General features: G+C 38.3%; 1 protein-coding gene across 1 annotated transcript in view; it reads left to right on the top strand.

Annotated features, from left to right (window-relative positions):
- Positions 1–21379, top strand: part of TMEM131 (transmembrane protein 131) — a 180455-nt gene that overhangs the window by 115764 nt on the left and 43312 nt on the right. Inside the window, exons 8-19 of the mRNA XM_074965351.1 lie at positions 3450–3530; positions 4858–5008; positions 5104–5160; positions 6618–6679; positions 11059–11167; positions 13450–13558; positions 14071–14224; positions 14324–14494; positions 14874–14984; positions 15077–15211; positions 16396–16500; positions 18188–18274. Coding sequence (XP_074821452.1) covers positions 3450–3530; positions 4858–5008; positions 5104–5160; positions 6618–6679; positions 11059–11167; positions 13450–13558; positions 14071–14224; positions 14324–14494; positions 14874–14984; positions 15077–15211; positions 16396–16500; positions 18188–18274 — 1332 coding nt within the window. The remainder of the gene's footprint in view (positions 1–3449; positions 3531–4857; positions 5009–5103; positions 5161–6617; positions 6680–11058; positions 11168–13449; positions 13559–14070; positions 14225–14323; positions 14495–14873; positions 14985–15076; positions 15212–16395; positions 16501–18187; positions 18275–21379) is intronic.

Raw genomic sequence — 21379 nt, 5'->3', positions numbered from 1 at the left:
CACACCACATGATCCACTGTCTACAGCCAAGCTCTGCGATACAACCGCATTTGCTCCAACCCCTCAGACAGAGACAAACACCTACAAGATCTCTATCAAGCATTCTTACAACTACAGTACCCACTTGCTGAAGTGAAGAAACAGATTGACAGAGCCAGAAGAGTATCCAGAAGTCACCTACTACAGGACAGGCCCAACAAAGAAAATAACAGAACGCCACTAGCCGTCACCTTCAGCCCCCAACTATAACCTCTCCAGCGCATCATCAAGGATCTACAACCTATCCTGAAGGACGACCCATCACTCTTACAGATCTTTGGAGACAGACCAGTCCTTGCTTACAGACAGCCCCCCAACTTGAAGCAAATACTCACCAGCAACCACACACCATACAACAGAACCACTAACCCAGGAACCTATCCTTGCAACAAAGCCTGTTGCCAACTATGTCCACATATCTATTCAGGGGACATCATCATAGGGCCTAATCACATCAGCCACACTATCAGAGGCTTGTTCACCTGCACATCTACCAATGTGATATATGCCATCATGTGCCAGCAGTGCCCCTCTGCCATGTACATTGGTCAAACTGGACAGTCTCTACGTAAAAAAATAAATGGACACATATCAGACGTCAAGAATTATAACATTCAAAAACCAGTCAGAGAACACTTCAGTCTCTCTGGTCACTCGATTACAGATCTAAAAGTCGCAATATTACAACAAAAAAACTTCAAAAACAGACTCCAATGAGAGACTGCTGAATTGGAATTAATTTGCAAACTGGACACCATTAAATTAGGCTTGAATAAAGACTGGGAGTGGATGTGTGTCACGGTTCCTTCCCCACTCTGAACTCTAGGGTGCAGATGTGGGGACCTGCATGAAAGACCCCCTATGCTTATTCTTACCAGCTTAGGTTAAAAACTTCCCCAAGGTACAAACTTTGCCTTGTCCTTGAACCATATGCTGCCACCACCAAGCGTTTTAAACAAAGAACAGGGAAAGAGCCCACTTGGAGACATCTTCCCCCAAAATATCCCCCCAAACCCTACACCCCCTTTCTTGGGGAAGGCTTGATAAGAATCCTCACCAATTGGTACAGGTGAACACAGACCCAAACCCTTGGATCTTAAGAACAATGATAAATCAATCAGGTTCTTAAAAGAAGAATTTTAATTAAAGAAAAGGTAAAAGAATCAGCTCTGTAAAATCAGGATTACAGGGTAATCAGATTCAAAACATAAGAGAATCCCTCTAGGCAAAACCTTAAGTTACAAAAAGACACAAACAGGAAGATGCATTCCATCGAGTACAGCTTATTTTACCAGCCATTAAACAAAAGGAAATCTAATGCATTTCTAGCTAGATTACTTACTAACTTAACAGGAGTTGTAAGTCTGCATTCCTGATCTGTTGCTGGCAAAAGCATCACACAGACAGACCAACTCTTTGTTCCCCCTCTTCCCCCCCACCCCCAGATTTGAAAGTATCTTGTCCTCTCATTGGTCATTTTGGATCAGGTGCCAGTTAGGTTACCATAGCATCTTAGCCCTTTACAGGTGAAAGGGTTTTGCCTCTGGCCAGGAGGGATTTTATAGCACCGTATACAGAAAGATGGTTACCCTTCCCTTTATATTTATGACAATGTGTCATTACACAAAGTAAAACTATTTCCACATGTTTATTTTTCCCTCTTACTGTTCCTCACACGTTCTTGTCAACTGCTGGAAATGGCCCACCTTGATTATCACTACAAAAGGTTCCCCCTCTCCCCCCGCTCTTCTGCTGGTAATAGCTCACCTTAACTGATCACTCTCGTTATAGTGTGCACGGTAACACCCGTTGTTTCGTGTTCTCTGTCTATGTAAAATTGCCCTATTGTATTTTCCACTGCATGCATCCGATGAAGTGGGCTGTCGCCCACGAAAGCTTATGCTCAAATAAATTTGTTCGTCTCTAAGGTGCCACAAGTACTCCTGTTCTTTTTGCGGATACAGACTAACACGGCTGCTACTCTGATACTCTCTAAAGAGGAAATTAAAAAGTAGAGAGCATGAAATTAGCCAATTTAAAAGCACTTTTCATCATACTCGTGTAAAAAATTAAACTTGACAAGCCACTTTAGAAGTTAGTATATGTGCTTAATCTTTGCCTTCACTGGTAAGTAAGGAAAAACATTGATGCAAATAAAATGCAGTATATTTTCAAAGCAGAGAATAAAGGAAAGTGACTCATTGTTTGAACACAGACAAGTCACTTAACTTCTCTATGCGTGTGTTCTCAACTGTAAAATGGAGTATAATCATTCTTAACCACTTTTGTAAAGTGTTGAAATTTATGGATGAAAAACAGAATGTCAATTCTAAAAACAATAAAAAAGAAAGGGAAAAAGTTTCCTTAAAAATCACTGTTTTATTTGGCAAAGACTGCCAAAAGCATTGAAAGTCTGTTGTACACAATAACTAAAACGAAATTTATTTTCCTCTACTGAAGTTTAAAAAAAAAAAATGTACCTTGTTCTAAACTACCTCATTGTATAGATGGCTTTTTTTAAAATTTACAGAAATATCTTCTGAGGGCAAAAGTGTTTTAACATTCAGACATAGTTAATGTTGGAAGCAGTAGCTGTGCCTTCTTGGAAAAGAAAACAAATCTTCCACTGATGGGATTTCTGTAAATGTGACACCTTATGCTCTACAAATTCTGACATACATAGATGTAGAAGGTGCCTGTTTCCTGAAGCTTAACACTGTGATTATCTGAAATCAGCAAAATCTAATTAACCAAAATTGGAATAGATCCAGGGGTGAAAGTAAAATTGAAAACTTACCAGTACGGGGGCCCCCAGAAGGGGTGGGGCTTTGGGAAGAAGGGGCAGGGCTGAGGGAGTCAGCGTCCCAGCCAGCCCTTACACACTGCCTGGCCTGGGGCTCCAGCGGCAATTTAAAGGGCCTGGGGCTCCGGCTGTTGCTACCGCAGCAGCAGCCGGAGCCCCAGCCCCTTTTAAATCGCTGGCCCCGGGCCAGCTGCTCCTTTTGCTCCCCCTCCCCCACTCCCCATTGGCAGCCGGGGGGGGGGGGGGGGCAAAGGCAGCAGCAAAGAAAGTGCTGCAGCAGCAGCGCTTTAAGCAGGGTCCTTTGCCGTGGCTGCACTTTCAACATTGCTGCCCTTTTTGCACTCCACCGTCGGTGGCCCTGCTGCTAGGGACCCAGCAGGGCCGCCGGCGGGGGGAGCAAAAGTGGCAGCACTTTAAAGTAAGGCAGTAGGGGCCGGTACCGGCAGCCACTTTTTACCGGTACACCGTACTGGTCCGTACCGCCTTACTTTCACCCCGAGTAGATCCAACAGACTGTGCTCTTGTGCCTTTGCTGGTCCATTACACTATAGATTATAATTTCACATAACTAATGAAAGCTCTTTTTAATGTTTGTTTTTTGTCATAGGTGGTAGAAATGTATTCAAGTGGAGGTGATCTCCACCTAGAGCTTCCAACAGGTCAACAAGGGGGTACAAAAAAACTGTGGGTGAGTGGTCATACGTTTTCTAACCGGTTCTGTATTCATTTTGGTCTGGTGATTTTTGTTCTTGTTCAGCAACCATTTAAAAAGTAGATAAGCATACAAATGACTATTATTAAATTGAAGTCAGTGGGAGCTGGATCAGGTTCTTATTTATTACAGGTGTCTACTCATGTTATATATTTTTCTGAAATGGGAAAAATAGAAAAATATACAGTGATTCATGTTGGGGTCATGATGCCACTTGAACATTGTCATGTATAGGATGTCAAATTATGCATATGACTGTTTCAGGGTAAAAGATTCCCAAACAAGAACTTCCAAATGTACATCCTTAGTTTATGCATCCATGGGTGAAGGGGTGTACTGTCACCATTCTAGTTCTGGGCTTGATTAATTTCAAAAATACCTTTTCTAGAGGTGTACTCTACCTCCAGTTTGAGATGAGAGGTGCCCTTTTGAAGGAGGGACTGACGAAGGCTTTACTCAGACTTTTATCCTTCAGTAGGAAGTTCTATAAAGAAACCAAAATACATTTCAGCAGCTTAAAGCTATATCTTTAAGATACAAAATGCAACATGTTAGAAATGTATGATTGCAGTGCACAGAGTTTATGGTTATTAAACAATGTATAAATCACCTTAGAATTCTCTTTACTATGGCTGACAACCTTTATTATTAAAGGAGAAACATTTCTTCATTGTCTGAGAGAAAAACCTGCATGTTGTGTTGAATAAAAGCAAACACCTATATTTGGTTATGATGGAAATATAAGTCTATTGTATGTTGCTTTTGTATTAGACTCTGTATTCAAGTGATTATTTGTGCTATTAACATTCTCCTCTTAAATATAAACTCCATCCAGTGTGAATACAACAGAATTCCACAGTTATGCCTGTATCTTTTTCTGATAAGGGTTGAAAAATTCTTCTGGCCCCTTCCCAGAGTCCTGAGAAAAACTCTGTTGCAAGGCAACCTAACAGAAGAGGGTTGAGAGTGACCTCTTCCTAAAAGGCACCACTTTCAGTCCCCCAGTAGCATTGCTAGAGACCAGCATGTGGCACGCTTTTCCTCGGGCCAAACATGCTGACACAGAAATCTTAATGTATCTTTGTACTGTGTTGTCGGTAGATTGCTAGCTAGCCCTTCTTTCCTTTTTTATAAATATGCCATTATAATCCACCCCAATATACTGCTAATTCTTTTTAGAGCATTGTCTACGCATAAAAATGACACCAAATATTCTGAATTATTTTAACAATGTAATGTGTTCAATGTTGCAGGCTTATTGGAGCTACTGTATTCTTATTTATGTCTGTGATTATTTCAAAAGGAAATTCCCCCCTATGAAACAAAGGGAGTGATGAGAGCCAGCTTTTCTTCAAGAGACGCAGATAATCATACAGCCTTCATTAGAATAAAAACAAATGCCTCAGACAACACAAAATTTATCATTCTTCCTGTTGAAGTAGAGGTTACAACAGGTTTGTGGGAAAATGCAATATTCAAAATACTCAGTTTATATTGCTATACTAGAATAAGAAAATATTAATGGTTTTCCTTTTTCTTTTTTGTAAAGCTCCAGGAATCTATTCATCAACAGAAATGCTAGATTTTGGTACACTACGAACACAAGGTAAATTATACTTAGGGTTTCTCATTCTAGGTTTTAAAAATAAAATCCCACCCCATTCCACCCCCCCAAAAATAAAGGATTGTAGACAATATACATAGAAAATTCCCAGTTCTGCACTGATGAAAATTTTGTGGAGGAAAATGGTGAACCCTAAAGATCCTTCTGTGTCTGCTGAGCTTAATTTGTGCTTGTCTTCACAGGCGGGTTTTTTAAAAATGTAATTAAAGGAAAACGACTTTTTAAATGCCATTTAAAACAGATTTTTTTCATCCTAATAATAAATAATCCAAAATGTCATAAAAATAAATACTTAACATGAGATAAAATATAAAACTAAAACCAAAAAAATAACCTGGGTCTGATTTTCAAAGATGGATGGATGTGATTGCAGATGCCAAGCTCATGTGCAAAAATGTTATCAGTGTATGCAGTGCATGCAAATAACCTGTTAAATATGTGGCCATATGCAAATCATTTGTAAGTACAATTATAATGCTGATGGTATCATGGACAAATTAGGCTGGCACAGTTACACACACCTAACTGTGAGAATTAGCTCCATACAGTTTATTTCTTTAACTTTTGAGTGAGGGTTTTGTTTTTTAGGTGACTTAAGAGTTTTGCAACATTGTACACAAATGTTTGAAAACCTCTAACTTAGAATGTATTCTATCTTTTTTTCCATTTGTGCACCCCAAAAATATTTCAAAAGGACATGCAGACCCCTTTGGAAATCTTACACATAGTCTGTGGACCCCCAAGGGTCTGTGGACTACAGGTTCAAAAACTACTTTCCTAACTTCATTAAATTTGCTGTTCTGACTTATTGAAATATTGGTCAATTACATGATTATGAAATCTTGGCACAAGTGTTTATATAGTTAGAGATTAAATGTGAACAGAGAATCTGTTAGTCTTCAGTCTGTGCATCAGAGAAAGCAATATATAGGTGTCAGTATTATGAGATGGTAATAACTTGCAACATTGGTAAAAGAAAAAAATTCATCTTTGGTGGATATGAAAAGTGGGGTTTTTTTGTTTTTGGGTTTTTTTTTTGTTTTTTTAGAGTAAGTGACATTGCTTCTGAAATCTTATGTTACTGAGTGATTCTTTCATCTTATATGGAATGATGTCAATGTAATCATTTTATCTGGTGAATATTGGTATAGGAGAGCCACAGTTGCTCATTGTAACATTATTAACCTGCTGAATTCTTTTTGATTTAGAAATCAGAATGATTGAAGTACACAAAATGTACTTAATACATAGAAACATAGTTTTAAAAACGAAACATACTCTTAGAATAACAAGTTTCTGACTAATTGAACTGTTTTTAAAGTAAGCTTCATATTGAATAATGGTCGATTTGTGCAGAAATCTGGTTGGAACAGATTGCTTTTTGTATGATGGATTAAACAGTAGTATGACCTGATAATTAATTTCTTCATTTTTAACAGATATGCCAAAAATTTTAAATCTACATTTATTAAATTCAGGAACAAAGGATGTACCAATTACAGTAAGTTTTATTTCCTTTTAATTTCACAAGTTATGAAAGGAAGAGGACTGTGTCCAAACTTTCATTCATTGACTTTGACATGATATAGTCCACTAAGTGGTGTTCAAGGTTGAAGTCTAGGAAACCTACTTTCTTTTCCCTGAACTGGTACCCCAACCTTCTATACAGTCCATTGGTTCATTACCAAGATAACAGCTTGACATCTTTCTGACATTGACTCTAGAAATTGCAACGTTTCACTTAATTTCTTATGTTTTTACCTTCATTCTCAGTTCAAACTACCTGCCTAGCTTCTTAGTCGTATTAAAGCAGTACATCCTGAGGTTGCATATATAATGCTTTGACTTCTTGAAGCTTCTCCTCTCACCAGTTAGCAAGCTGCAGTAGGTCTAGCAGGACGGATGATGAAGGGGTTAACTCTACCATACTCCTGTCCTCTCAGCAGCCCCAGTGGAAGCCTCTTGAGCCCTGGGCCCTGTGGGCCCCCCTTCACTCACACTCCATGTGGGAAAAGTAGGCATCAACAGAAGCCTACAGAAAAGTCCCAGCCCCTTGAAGCTTTTACACTTCTTAGTTTGCCAACAGCAGCCTCAGCATGAGGGGCAAGTCCCCAGGGCTTTCCATCTTCCTCCCCTCACAGTGTTGTGCTATCCGGAGTTTTGGAATTTATCTGCATTTGCTGTTTTGCCATTGATTGTTGGTCCTGTCTTCATCCTGCCCGTGTCCTACCACCACTACCCTTCTGTTGCCTAGTTTCTCTCCCTGCCTTCTGTGCTTCCCACTTTCCTTCCCTCTCTCCCTCTGCTGTTTCGTCCACCTCTCCCCAATCTTTTAACCCTACAATCACACCTCTTCCCACCACTTTCCATCCCCATTTGAACCCCCCTAGAGGGCCCCTATAAATAACTAATACAAAGTCTAATACCAAAGCTAAAAGCATAAATCCATCAAGATCTGCATGATTCTTTGCAATCACATTTTGTTCTCATAACTTTTATCATCACCTTCACCCCCTTTCTGCCTTTTTTCTTTTTCCCTTTTGAATTGTCCCTGTTTGTTTTTGTGGGGGCAGGAACTGTTACTTTTGTGGTCTGTAAAGTATCTAGCACACTTCATGAATCCAATATACATTATTTTGCTAGTGGTACTGTTTGCTTGAATCTAAATATGGTGCTGAGTCACTACCTTCTTCATGCATCTCCAGAAAAGGTCCATCTATTTGTTGAGGTTGTGGTATCTGCATAAGTGTAGCTTTTATATCTTGTTCTTGAGCATTAGGAAACTATTTGATTATTTGAATGTCAAAATCTTACTAAAAACTTGTCACTGGTTATTTTTTGTCTGTTTATGTTCTAGAATGAACACTTAACAGTTCTGTAGCTTGATAAATTTCTTTATTAAACCCATTTGGTTGCTAGAACAGAACTTTGCTCCTATTAACACAGCAGATACTAGTACAGACATGCTGCTTTCCCTGCATAAATACTTGGAAAGTTGTGCTGTTTAGTAGGGGGAGTTGCATGCATGTGGGGAGAGCAGCATACGGAAGCTGAGATCCATCATAGGAATATGAGAGCACAATATACTACCAAGGTATATAACCCTTATCACTTGCCCAGTGCTTCATAGAGAAATAACTATTTTTCTCTTTTCCAGTCTGTATGAGAAGTAGCTTGATTCATCTATAGGTGTTTTTGGTTTTTGTTTGTGTATGTTTATTATTTGGGGCGGGGGGTGAGAGACAAAATTGAGGGGAAGCTAAGTTAAAGAAATGCTTTCTTAAAAGTTAGCCATTCTGGGCGTTATGTGGTAAGGTTTCAGTTTCTGTGAAAGCTGGCAAGTTTATGTCCGCCTCTAGGTTGAGGGTTCAGTCCAGGGTTTAGCTGTCTGTTTTGAGTCCAAGATTAATGGAAAGTAGGGGGAAGAAGAGAAGAAGGAATCTTCCAGTTCTTTCACCATAACTATACTATGGCTTCATTGTTCACACTCCCAAGAAGGTATGGGAGGTATAAGTTTTCAAATATGTTGTTACCTATGGATTGGGCACACAGAAAAAAGTGAGTGTCATTTAGTTAAGCTGAATCGGTAAATTGGAACATCAGCATGGAAGTCTGAGTGCAGCAGTCCATGGCAGATCCAAATATTGGTGTATTATGGCTACTTGAAACTTTCCCTTTTTCCTTGTGTGGTGATATGGCAGTTGCTGGTTTACATAGGCAGGCTGGGCTGATGGTCCAGCATTCATTGTTGGTGAGAGGTCTTCAGCTTTGGTATGTCATTCCTGTGCCCTCCTGTTTGGGTGCAGATTTGGTGACTTTCTAGGAACACTATAAGAAACTTGTTTTCTAAGGTGGTATTTGGATGAGAGTTTTACTTTTGGGGAAAATGAGATTTTGTTTTAGATTTAAGAAGGACTTTGAGGTGCTTGGTTGTTCCTTAATCTCTCTAATTTGACTTAATTTGCTTTTAAATGTTTTAATCCATGTGGAGAATTTGAGAGCTACAAATGAAAACAATTAAGGAATTTTGGACAGCAACAGAACTTAGTAATGCAAAGATTAATTCCTTTCAATGAATTTTAGCCACGAGGTAAGCATTTTGAGGAGGGGACCTACAGAGCTTTGGTGCACCTCTGATGTTGAGTACATATATTTCTAAAATTTCCTACTTTCCTGACAGAACTACATAAAGAATCTTGTATATAGAATGAACTGTCCTTTAAAATATTTCCAAACTTTAATTGCTAGATATAACTTTTTATAATTTCTAGCTTTTGCTATTAAGGAACAGATAAAAGTTAGTGTGCCTCATTCAATTGAATGTGCAAGAGCCATTTAAAGACTGTTATCCTTTGCTTTAGGGGAGGTACAAATGGCCATAAAATGTGAGTTCTCTGCTTGTTTACAGGAACTTCAAAGGTTTTTTATTTTGCAACACACACAGTCCTCTCCAGGGAGCTATATGTGATTCATGAATAGATCCATCCAGGTCATCTATACTACACCAGAGCAAATTTGACAATAAAACCCAGTACCTCTTAATCCAAGGACACAAATCTCTTCCACTTAACTGAAAGAGACTATTTGTTAGCTGTACGGTAGAACCTCAGAGATATGAGCCCCTGGGGAATGGAGGTTAGTCATAACTCTGAACAAAACATTATGGTTCTTTCAAAAGCTTACATCTGAACATTGACTTAATACAGCTTTGAAACTTTACTATGTAGAAGAGAAATGCTGCTTTCCCTTAATGTTTTTAGTAGTTTACATTTAAACACAGTTCTGTACTGTTTGTTTTTTGGTTTTTGCTTTTGGCTTTTTGTCTCTGCTGCTGCCCGATTGCATACTTCCAGCTCCAAATGAGGGGTGTGATTGACTGGTCAGTTCATAACTCTGCTGTTTGTAACTCTGAGGTTCTACTGTAGTAGTGTTAGTTGGGCTTGTTGCATCTGCAAGCCAGCCACTCAAGGGCATCGGATATGGTTTGGACAGGTCTGATATCTCATCTAGCACAAGACAGTAATATAGATATACAAGATTTTAGAAATTGGCTTCTTTAAATGAAGAAAATCCCAGCAACTTTTACTAAATAAAATGGTACTGATATATTCAGGATCCTGAACTACTCTGTTGTATGTCCACTGGGACCTCTACAAATGAGCTGTGGCTAATCACACTGACAGAATGACTTCCTAACCATGTTCATCTTTAATACCATTTGCACTCACTTTAGAACATTAAAATGCTGTTGGAATCCGAAAAGTGACCCTGTAAAATTGTAGAATTCCAAATTTTCTCAGTATTCAAGTAACTTTTTTTTTTGTAATTGCCAGCTCTGCAAATTCAGCCTACACTCTGGGTCAAGCTGGGGTCATTGCCTTGTGAATCATCAAATGGCACAACCTTTACTGAGGAACTTTAAATACTTAACAGTTCTGTTGATGTATGAACCATAAAATAATCTAGTTTTGTTCTGTAGCTATATTAGCTCTGCAGCATTAGCACCAGTAAAAAGTAGTAAAATCTTAGTTGTTATAAACGTAAGATAAAACTCACTCCCTGTGTGTATTGTATCATTTTTTACATAGTCACTTTTCTCCCCATAACCACACTTGGATTCACCTAATATTGTTAGTGGAAAGTTCTGTATTTTCCACTTCACTGGGTGTTAAATTGACTAATTCAGAGTCCTTTGACAAGTTCCCAAGCCTCTTAATCTTACAACGCTGTCTTCATTGTAGTGAATATAAAACTGTAAAAAAAGCTGCAAATGCTGGTCACCTGATCATTTGGAAAAATACAAAAAGCTATGCACTGTTTTGGTGGTGGTTGTAAATTTTCAGCAAATTAACTGTTTAATATTTTGGCTTCTGTTTGCAGAGTGTTAGATCCACACCACAAAATGAAGCTATAACAGTACACTTTAAGCCAGTTACATTAAAAGCTTCTGAAAGTAAATATACCAAAGTTGCAAGCATTAGTTTTGATGGTAAGTATTTTTTCTTTCTTTAGAAATATTTTAAAATTTCTACAAAGAGCTACTGCAATCTCATGAAAATTTGAAAAATACTTCTTCAGGAAAATGTCATATTTCTCGGGAAAATGAGTAATTTCTTCTCATGTCAGACTTTTGTTGATGAGACCATCAAAACTGATTTATTTGGAAATAATTATGCCATGTAAAACTGTAAACTAATCATTTTAGTTGGTTAGTAGCAGGAATAGATGAATTCTAAAGTACTCCATCTTCTAAACATTAAAAATAATGGAATAGCAAAATTACTTGGATGCATAAGCAGAATTGTTTGTAGAATATATCAGTTTTTAGTTGACCCTTTATTAAAGGTAAAACAGAATTGTTGATGGTAAAAATTAGGTATCTATGAATATCAAGAAAGCAGATACTTCTCTTATACTTTAGTAATAGGAATTTGGACAGGATGTATCATTTCTTGGATCTACAACATCAGATCAGAAAATTTTCCCAGAAGATATGAAAATAATTCCATATACCAATATACCATGGAATCCTCCCCAGCACTCTGCTGTGAATTTTAAGTCTATTTTGTTTTGAAATAGACTTCTTTGGTGTGCAAAATAGAACTTCCACTGGTATCCTTTTGCATCAAGGAGAGCACGTACTGCTCACGTGTAAGTGCTCACGTATAAGTGGCTATCACTTATATCCCACCAGTCCATTAGAGAGACTTGGTGGTTCGTTTCCTTTTCCAACCAAACCTCATGTGGTCAGTATGGCCCTGCAATTTTATAGGAAAAAGTGCATAAAACATACCTGTTTTCTACCAAAGTTTTTATTGAGTTGTCAGAATAAATGTTCGAGGCATCCACAAGGTATTACAGTAAAAATATTACAGGGTGTAGTATGTCTCACAGGCTGAAATGACTCAAAATGGAGGTTTATGTGTTCAGATATCATTCATTTTGAGATGAACCAAGACACAATGTTGGGAGACTCCCCAAGTGAATTATAATCATTGCAACTTTTAAGATTCTAATACTAAAATTTTGCAAGAAGAGAGTTAAATAAGAAGTTAGGACACATATTCTAGACTTGCTGAATGCCCCCAGCTTGAGGCAAGGATTTGTCCAGATTTAGAAATTTGAAGAAAAACCATATAATGAAGACATTATAATAGATATAAAATGAGTGTGGCAGGGCACTTAAAGTTGCTTAGTGTGAAGTTGCAGTCTCAGCTGGGTAGAACATTCTGTCTAATAGACCATTTGCAGCATTTAAGTGGTTGGCTGATGGGTTGGGTTAACGAAGAGGACCTATTTTGAACATTTTTCAGATTTTACTGCCCTAATATATGAAAATGGTAGGTGTTTGTGGCTTCCACCAGCCAATATTCATGACTTCATTAACTGCTTTCTTGTGGTGTTTCTACAAGCATGATGTTCTGCTTGCTCTGAGACCTTCGGAACAACCCCTGAAGGCTTCTGTCTTGTTTCAGCTTGTACTACTTGAGTCCTTGCAAGCACTGTGGTTTTGCTTATTTCTATAGTCTTCCAGGTTAAAACGTCCAGGTTTTTTTTTCTTTCCTTTTTTAATAATATTGGATCCCTGTGACTTTTATTTGAGGTTTATTCCATGCCACTCCCTGAAACTTTCCTTAGGGAAAAGATTCAGTTTCCTCCCCCATCACAACCTTACCTCACAAATAGCTTTCTAGAGTAACTTGTTGGCTGATTCCTTATCTACTTCAACAAGGCTCAGATTGGGACATAATTATGTTGTACTCTGCTCCCAATAACTACTGGTCTGAGAGTTTGGACTGAGTATTTTTTTTTTTTAATCACTGCCAAACGTCCAGTATGATTGTTTGCCTAAAAATATTCAGTCTTAAGAATTTCTCCAGCTCCACCGTATGCAGCCTATTGATACTAGTAAATGTCTTTTAATAGAAAGTATCTCATCTGGTAGCAACAGGTAATCTTTAAGAAGTCCTCTAGAATAAGGAATGTGAAGATAGAGGTCACATGGTTTTTAAATAACTTTGCCCTGGTCTATTGGTGACTAAGGTACCCATCTTCTTATGCATATAGAGAAAAAAATTACAGCTTTGGTGTTTTATGTATAAATCAGTTAGGTGAGAAAAATGATCCTACTACTGGTTTGCAGCAGTTAACTTTTAATGGCAGCTTTAATTGCTTAACAATGAAATTTTAAGAATGAAGAATAGCTATTGATTTACTACTTATGTAAATAAAGTGATCACAACTTATTTTATTTTTGTCATACATGTGCAGCCTCAAAAGCAAAAAGATCTTCTCAGTCTTCTGGAAAAATAACTGTTAAAGCAAAAGAGAAGAGTTATTCAAAACTTGAAATTCCATATCAAGCAGAAATATTAGATGGGTAAGTTTGTATAAACGGAGTGCTGATTAAAAGTTAAACACTGAGAATCAGCTGCTTTTCTGTCTCTTATTGTGTTTTGTGGAATAAGGTTATTGCTCATGTACTTCTAACTATGGCATTCTGCCAGTAGCACAGCTGCTGGTTCTAATTTTTTGCTTTCTTGGGATAGTAGATGAGCTAGTGTTACTCAGTAACACATAAGCTAATTTCAAGATTTGGACTCTCAGTGGCTTTCATGAGTCATTTACCTAAGTGGCTTGCGACTATGTATTTCATATTTACAGAATGCAAACTTGTATCACTTGCTCTTCTTTTCTAAAACATTGGAACAATCACTGTTTTGTGCTTGGATTGCCCTGCCACTGTAGCTTGAAGCAGGGGTATAGAGTATACAGTGGGAGAGCCATCCCTTTTGTGTGAATTGACTGCTTTTAGTCTTTGGAGGTAAAGAGCACAGGAGATTATTTTTGAGGAAAATCTTAAATTTTGGATACATTTTTCTTTTTAAATAGATATTTAGGATTTGATCATGCTGCCACGTTGTTTCACATCCGGGACAGTCCTGCTGACTCTGTGGAAAGGCCAATCTATCTTACAAATACATTCAGTTTTGCAGTCCTCATTCATGATGTTGTATTACCAGAAGAAATAAAAACAATGTTTAAAGTAAGCCCAATTCCAATGAAAGTTTTACCTAATATTAAATATTTAATGAACTGTATTATATTAAATTTTAACATTGGTCTTATTTCTTCACTAATTTAGGTCCAGAACTTCAGCAAACCAGTCTTGATTCCACCTAATGAATCCATATATATTTTCACACTTTATTTTATGCCTTCCACATCATCTGTTCATATAGATAACAATATTTTACTTATCACCAACGCTTCTAAATTTCAACTGCCTGTGCGGGCATACACAGGTTTTTTAGATGTAAGTATGTATTTTTCCTTGAAAAGTCACGCTAGATCAAAGAATAATAATTTGATTTCCTTGGTCTTTCTCCATGGTAGCTGTTCAATTGCTTTGTGATTTAAAACAAAAAAGTAAACCAAATTTTGTTGCCCCTTCCCTGTGAGGTTCTCAACATACTAAATAATTTGTCAGGGATTGGGTTAATGTGGTGAGGTTTTTTCCCCTGGTTTTTTCCATACTTTCTCTGTTATGTGGTTTGTTTGCCTTATTCTATACATGAACTAAAGTCCCAGATTTTTAATGCTTTCACTTATTAATGCATTTGCTAGTGAACTCTGATTTTGAATGTACTGTGTATTTTTAAGTGCGGCTATAATGCCTTTCTTAATCTCTCTAGTACTTTGTATTCCCCCCCAAACTCGAGGAGCGTTTCATAGATTTTGGGATACTGAGTGCAACAGAAACTACTAGCATTTTATTTGTAATCATCAACAGTAATCCCATTGAGGTAAGAATCAACATATTTTAAATTCCTGTTTGTTGTAGTACGTTTTTGCATCTATGTCATTGCTGAGATTGTCATCTTTGTCTTTTTTTAAGCTGGCTATAAAAAGCTGGCATGTTATAGGGGATGGCTTGACTATAGAACTCCTGGTTACCGAAAAAGGCAATAGAACCACAATAATTGCAAACCTTCCAGAATTAGAAAATGCCAGTGTATCTGATCAGTCTTCAGTAAGTAAACCCTTCTTCTTGAGTCCTTAGTTAAAAGCTGCATGTAGCACACTGATAAGTGATGATAAATAATGTAGCAATGACTGACATAAGTATAACTTTCTGTCATGAAGATATTTACAGGATAATGACCAAGGTAGTATGTTTAGAATAGAAGGTAAAATAAATGTGTTCATATGTGGGATAGTTGTAGCCTAAGGGTACACTTGATGGATTGGTGAGTTTCTAAAATAAAATGTTCAGAAAGCTGAATCTTGGTATACACGCTTCCTGGGTCATTGCATATTAGTCATGTCCCTGGTCACTTTGTAGAGCTGAATGAACTTTGTGAACTAGCCATTCATAACAGCTGCTCAGGAAGTGAAAGTGATTCAAGCAAATAGCAGCAGGTTACACTCTACTTTCCTCAACTGCTCTTATGAAATATAAGTGGTACATGTGGAGATACAAAGATTGGGTCAACCTGTGAGTTTCTTTGTTTACAGAATGTGCCCACTGCAACCATAGTGGGTCTTTGTCCGGCTAGCTGGAAGAAAAGGGGCATTGCCCCTTTATGGGCTCCCTTGCAGTAGGTGGAGAGAAAGGAATAAAGTCATGGCCTAATTAAACCAAATCCATGGCTTCCTGTCTGTCTTCTGGTGTGGATGAACAATGGACAGAAAGTTTATTTTTTATAATGTTTTTGTTTTATTTGTATAAGCAGCTTGCAGGGATTGACAATTAACCCACTATCACTGATGCTGCTCATAGTATTAAATCATAATACCATTGTTAACATTAATGCATGGCAGCCACAAATCCCAAGCTTGGTTCTGCTGTTCTTACCATAGTTAAATAACTCACTTTGCTCTCTGTCATGATATGTTGTGTTCTGTTTTGGACAATTAGGTCTTATAAAGGGAAATATTAATCAAGGTAACACTGTAAATGTTCATGGTGGTTTGCAAACAAGTTTAAAAAAACATCTCCCTGGGCTGAGGAATTTACAGTCTAATTTAGTCAGAATATTGATTAAGTTGAAAGAAAAATTGTTTTGCAGCTAATGTATGTAATTTAAACAGATTCTGTATTGGTATATAGAAGTTGCAGTTTATTAGGTACGTTTCCTACTAACATTTCTGTTTATATTGGAAGAATGTGGCATAAAACATAAATGATTCATTATATATTTCTACCACTTACAGGTAATATTAGCATCTGGTTATTATGCTGTGTTTAGAGTAAAACTAATAGCAAAAGAACTTGAAGGAATTCATGATGGAGCCATACAAATAACAACAGATTATGAGGTATACTTATTGCCTAACTAAATGACAGTGGTGCTGCCATAGATGAGATGAGTTAATTGTTATATTTTGGCTATTGTGTAAAAGACATTTTATCCTATTGTGGACTGGTACTTTGTGCTGTACTTGAAGATTTTTTAACTGACTGAGATATTAACTCTGAAAAGCAGTTGCTACATTGGTGCAATAGTTGCTTGCCATAACTGATGATGCAAACTACATCAGTAATCAACTATGAAGTCATAACAATTCCATTAATGACATGTCTGGATCCCGGTGGATAGAATACTGTATTAAGCATATGTTGCAATGAAATACAGTGGTACTGTATTTGCTCTGAAGGGATTTGAAAAAAGGCAAGTTTCACTCAGCTTTCCACTTTTGCTTTTGGAATCTCTGTTTCAATCTATTATGTGACGCTTCAAGGTGAGTCCAAGTGCATTGAGGGTCGATGCATACTCAAAGCACCATGGCATGGTCTTTTAACGTGGTACATCGTGGTGACACTCTTAGTGTATCATGTCTGTCATTTGTGTGAAAGCATAATAGCTCAGTTTTTTCTCAAAGCTCATTGTAGCACCTGCTTTTGAGACTTTTAGAATGTGTTATCTGCCCACAATATGGAGTCGTACTGTTGGAGAGAAGTAATAAAAAGTTACTTAACTTGACCTCTTTGGTCTTCAGTGCTAATATCCACAAAACAAGATATATTCTAATCTCTACAATAAGAGGAGTAACCTTGAAGCATATGATAGGATCACTTTCATTTTTAACAACTTTTGGCTGTAACTTTCAATGTCTTTAAGTGTGTGTTGATATAGCGTATTATAAACTATATTGTGAACATTTTGTTTGTTTTTGTGGATTTATGGAGTCAGGAAGTGTTGTAGCTTATTCTGGATGCAGCTACAGAAAAAAGTGTATATTTTAAAAGTCTTCCAGTATTCTGTATTTGTCAGAAATAGTATTGGCATTTGTTTGCGTATGCACAGATGCATACATATTTGACGCTCTGGGCAGCTATAAAATCTGAAGCTGTTTGTTTTTTCCTGTGTGTGCACACATTTCAGTCCTGTTCTGATTGTGAGGACTTCGTTGGACTGATATCTGTTCATCTTTAATATTACTTGTATATATTCCAATCCCTAAAACAGATGTTTGTGTCTACAGCTTAACACTACCATGATTTATAGTGCTTCTAGAGCAGTTTAATATCTCCTGTGTAAACACAAGTGCAGTATTTTTAAGAAGATGTCGTATTTTCCAAGGAAAAACAAAAATGCCCATTGGGAAGGTTGTAACTTGCTTGTATGTTTTATTCTGCCTTGTACTGAGTTGCATATAAATTGGTAGAATGCGGTTAAGCAAAAATGGGCTTCTTAATTTTTTTTCTGGTAAACATTTGACTTGAGGAATTTTCTTTTAGAAAATTGGCTGAGGAATCAAAATATTGGGCTGGAGACTTTAAAATAATCATCCTTACATTAAACTTTACACACTTGGTTGTCATATCTTTATGCCAAGTCTGTTGGCTTGATTATATGTAAATATGAAACATGAATAATAGAACTTTAGATTTTTAAGAAAATATGTTGGTGTAACTTAAAACAGAAATAAAAGGATGAGTAGACAGACGTATAAAGATTCCACTTGGGGAAGATGTATTATTAAACTTCTCTTGTTCTTTCAGATTTTGACAATTCCTGTGAAGGCTGTAATTGCTGTGGGTTCACTGACTTGCTCCCCTAAACACATTCACCTTCCACCTTCCTTTCCAGTAAGATCTTTTGTTCACAATATTTTCTTTCTTTTTTTCTTCAGATCCTTTTCAGGAGCAGCTTCCTTTATGATTTGCTTTGACTTGTGAATTGCTATGCTGGAGGGAACAGTGGTGATTATTCTTAAACTCTCATTAGCCAGCAATATAGAAGCTCTCATCACCCCAGATGCTAGGCATGACACATACCTCAGCGCCTGTTTTATTGTATCACTTGAACAGAGCCTGGGATATTGACTCCTGGCCCAGACGTGGCTCTCTATTGAGCTTCGCTATGATGTAGCTGTGATCAGTTGTTTTCCACATCATTCCTTCTACATTAGTGCCAGGAATAAGAGAAAAGCATCTATTTATATCAGCAAAAAGAAAAGGAGTACTTGTGGCACCTTAGAGACTAACAAATTTATTTGAGCATAAGCTTTCGTGAGCTACATCCGATGAAGTGAGGCTCACGAAAGCCTATGCTCAAATAAATTTGTTAGTCTCTAAGGTGCCACAAGTACTCCTTTTCTTTTTGCGAATACAGACTAACACGGCTGCTACTCTGAAACCTATTTATATCAGGTATATCTTCAGATTTCTGAGACCTTCAGAAGAAAGACTGTGAAACCAAAGAAACTCTTAAATTGGCCAGTTTACAAAAATACAAGATTAGTTGTGCATTTAGCATTGTTTCCCAACCTGGAGATGGGTCGCCCCTAACGGCACATGTGCACAGTACAGCAAGGAAGCTGTATGATCCTGGATCCACTTTAATCCCTCTGTAGACACATAATGACTGCTTGTGGGGATCTGCCTATCTTTCATCGCTGCTGCAGTCTTCATGAACTGAGCCCCAGAATCAGCTGATTTTGTACAGGGCTGTGTCAGGGAGCAGTCCATTAAACAGATCTTCTCTGCTCCCAGGGCATTTGGCACAACCATGGGATCACATGCAGCCTGGCCCAACTGTGAGCCATGAATGGATGATCACCCAGTCTGAACAGCATGTAGCCTTCTGATGAGTAGTGAACCAAGAAGAAGGGAGAATCATCAGAGAAAGGAATACAAAAACTAAAAGTGCAGGGGGAGAGGGAGAAGAGAGATGGTAGCAAAGGACCAGTATAGGGGTGCTTTATTGCAAGGGTGTGAGTTGAGTAAAGGATGGGAATTGGATATTTAAGATTTTTGAAAGGCTGTCAGCTCACAAAGGGGATAGTTCAGCTGTATAGTCTCTTCTTGTTAGTTTTCACTGTACAGGTTTGAGACAGTGTTTTGATTTAAAAAAAAAACCAAAAAAAAACTATTAGTTTTTGCCAAAGAGTTTAATGGAGTCCCAAATTGCCCATTAATAAAAATTGGATGTATCTTCAAGACTCCATACATGGGGCTCTGGGCACAGTCATTTCTTCCTCCTATGGAATGTGCCCATTCATCAGGACCAAGCCATGTAGTAAACTATCCCTTCATGCACCAGTCATCACGTTGAAAAATTATTTTTCTTGTTTGTGACACTTCAAGAATTTCCTGAGCCTACAGCCATCATTGGGGCTTGCAAGCCCACAGCTGTGTCTCACCCCAGCTCTGGCACTGAGATATATAAAAGGTAAATCTCAGATTTCATTTGAGGGAAGGATGTAAGTTTCTAGTCCTCTTCCTTGCAATAAAACCTTGAAAACATTTGTTTGCATCTGTCTGTATTCTTTTGTGAAGGTTGAAAGTTGGTCACTGATCTTTACTAAAGATCACAGGTTATTCATATTCCCCTTCACGTTCACCAGCATTGACCTTTTCAATGAGTGGAAAAACATGACCACAGGTACCATGATTTTTGGTAGGATCTCCTAGTAGTTTGTGGCTATGGGGGCTGTAGCATCTATACTGACAGAGATGGTAGTTAGGGCAATCACAGTTTCCAGCTAAGCGAGTCCTCTCTTGAGCATCCTTGATGGCTTTTTGCCAGAAGAGGGAGTATCTCAATGAGTGCCAGCATGGTATAGTGAAATAGACACAGGATAGAGAACATGGGGCTCAGGCATTCTAATCAGGGCTCTGCAGATGACACTTAGTTGAGTCACCTAACTCTTCTGATTTAAAATGATGAAATGTGTTACTTACCTGCTTTATAGAGGGAGGTCATGACTAGAGCTGGTACACAAACCTGGAATTTCAAAAATTGTCTGTGAAACATCCATCTGTTTTTCATGAATTTTCATGCAAGCTTCATCCTGTTTTTTGACTATCTCTGGTTGTGATGTTTTAGTAGTGGTGTTTATAAAGCACTGTGTGTGTTCTGAATCAGTGGTTCTCAAAGCCGTCCGCCGCTTTTTCAGGGAAAGCCCCTGGCGGGCCAGACCGGTTTCTTTACCTGCTGCCTCCACAGGTTCAGCTGATCGCAGCTCCCACTGGCCGCGGTCCCCCATTCCAGGCCAGTGGGGGATGCGGGAAGAGGCGCGGGCCAAGGGACATGCTGGCCGCCCTTCCCACAGCCCCCATTGGCCTGGAGCAGCGAACCGCGGCCAATGGGAGCTGCGATCGGCCGAACCTGCGGACATGGCAGGTAAACAAACCGGCCCGGCCCGCCAGGGGCTTTCCCTGAACAAGCAGTGGATCGGCTTTGAGAACCACTGTTCTAAATTTCACCATATACATACTTGCAACCCAGCAGTAGCTGAGAGCCTACTGGACTCCAGAATCCCACTTTATTGTCCCTTTCAAAATACTTCTAAATGTTTGCAGCTATGCACCAGTTCCATCACAAGCAGCTGGTTCCTCTTCTGCCTCGGGACTGAGGGAACCTAAAATCCAGCCCTTTGTCTCCATCTTTTGGCACTTTTAATGTAAAAGGAGTCAGATAAATTTGGGGAGTATCTCAAAAAATCATCTTACTAACCCTCCTCAAAATACTTAGGGTGGTTCTGTGCATAGTGGTGTGGTATACTGGGAGAGGAATTGGCTCTGTTTTGGAAGGGTGTGGGAGGGCAGAATGAAAAATTCTGTGGGCCTCTGCCAAAATGCTAAGGTAGGTAAATGCTACCTGGGTAGGTAGATGTCTGATGGCTTGCCCACTGTGTGTTGTGAGTCGAGGAAATGTATACTGTATAATTTTTTTTGTCCTTTCCTTTA

This window comes from Natator depressus, chromosome 1 (genome assembly GCF_965152275.1).
Source record: "Natator depressus isolate rNatDep1 chromosome 1, rNatDep2.hap1, whole genome shotgun sequence".
Lineage (NCBI taxonomy): Eukaryota > Metazoa > Chordata > Testudines > Cheloniidae > Natator > Natator depressus.
The sequence above is the reverse complement of the archived record's forward strand: the minus strand, read 5'-3'. Positions and strand labels throughout refer to the sequence as shown.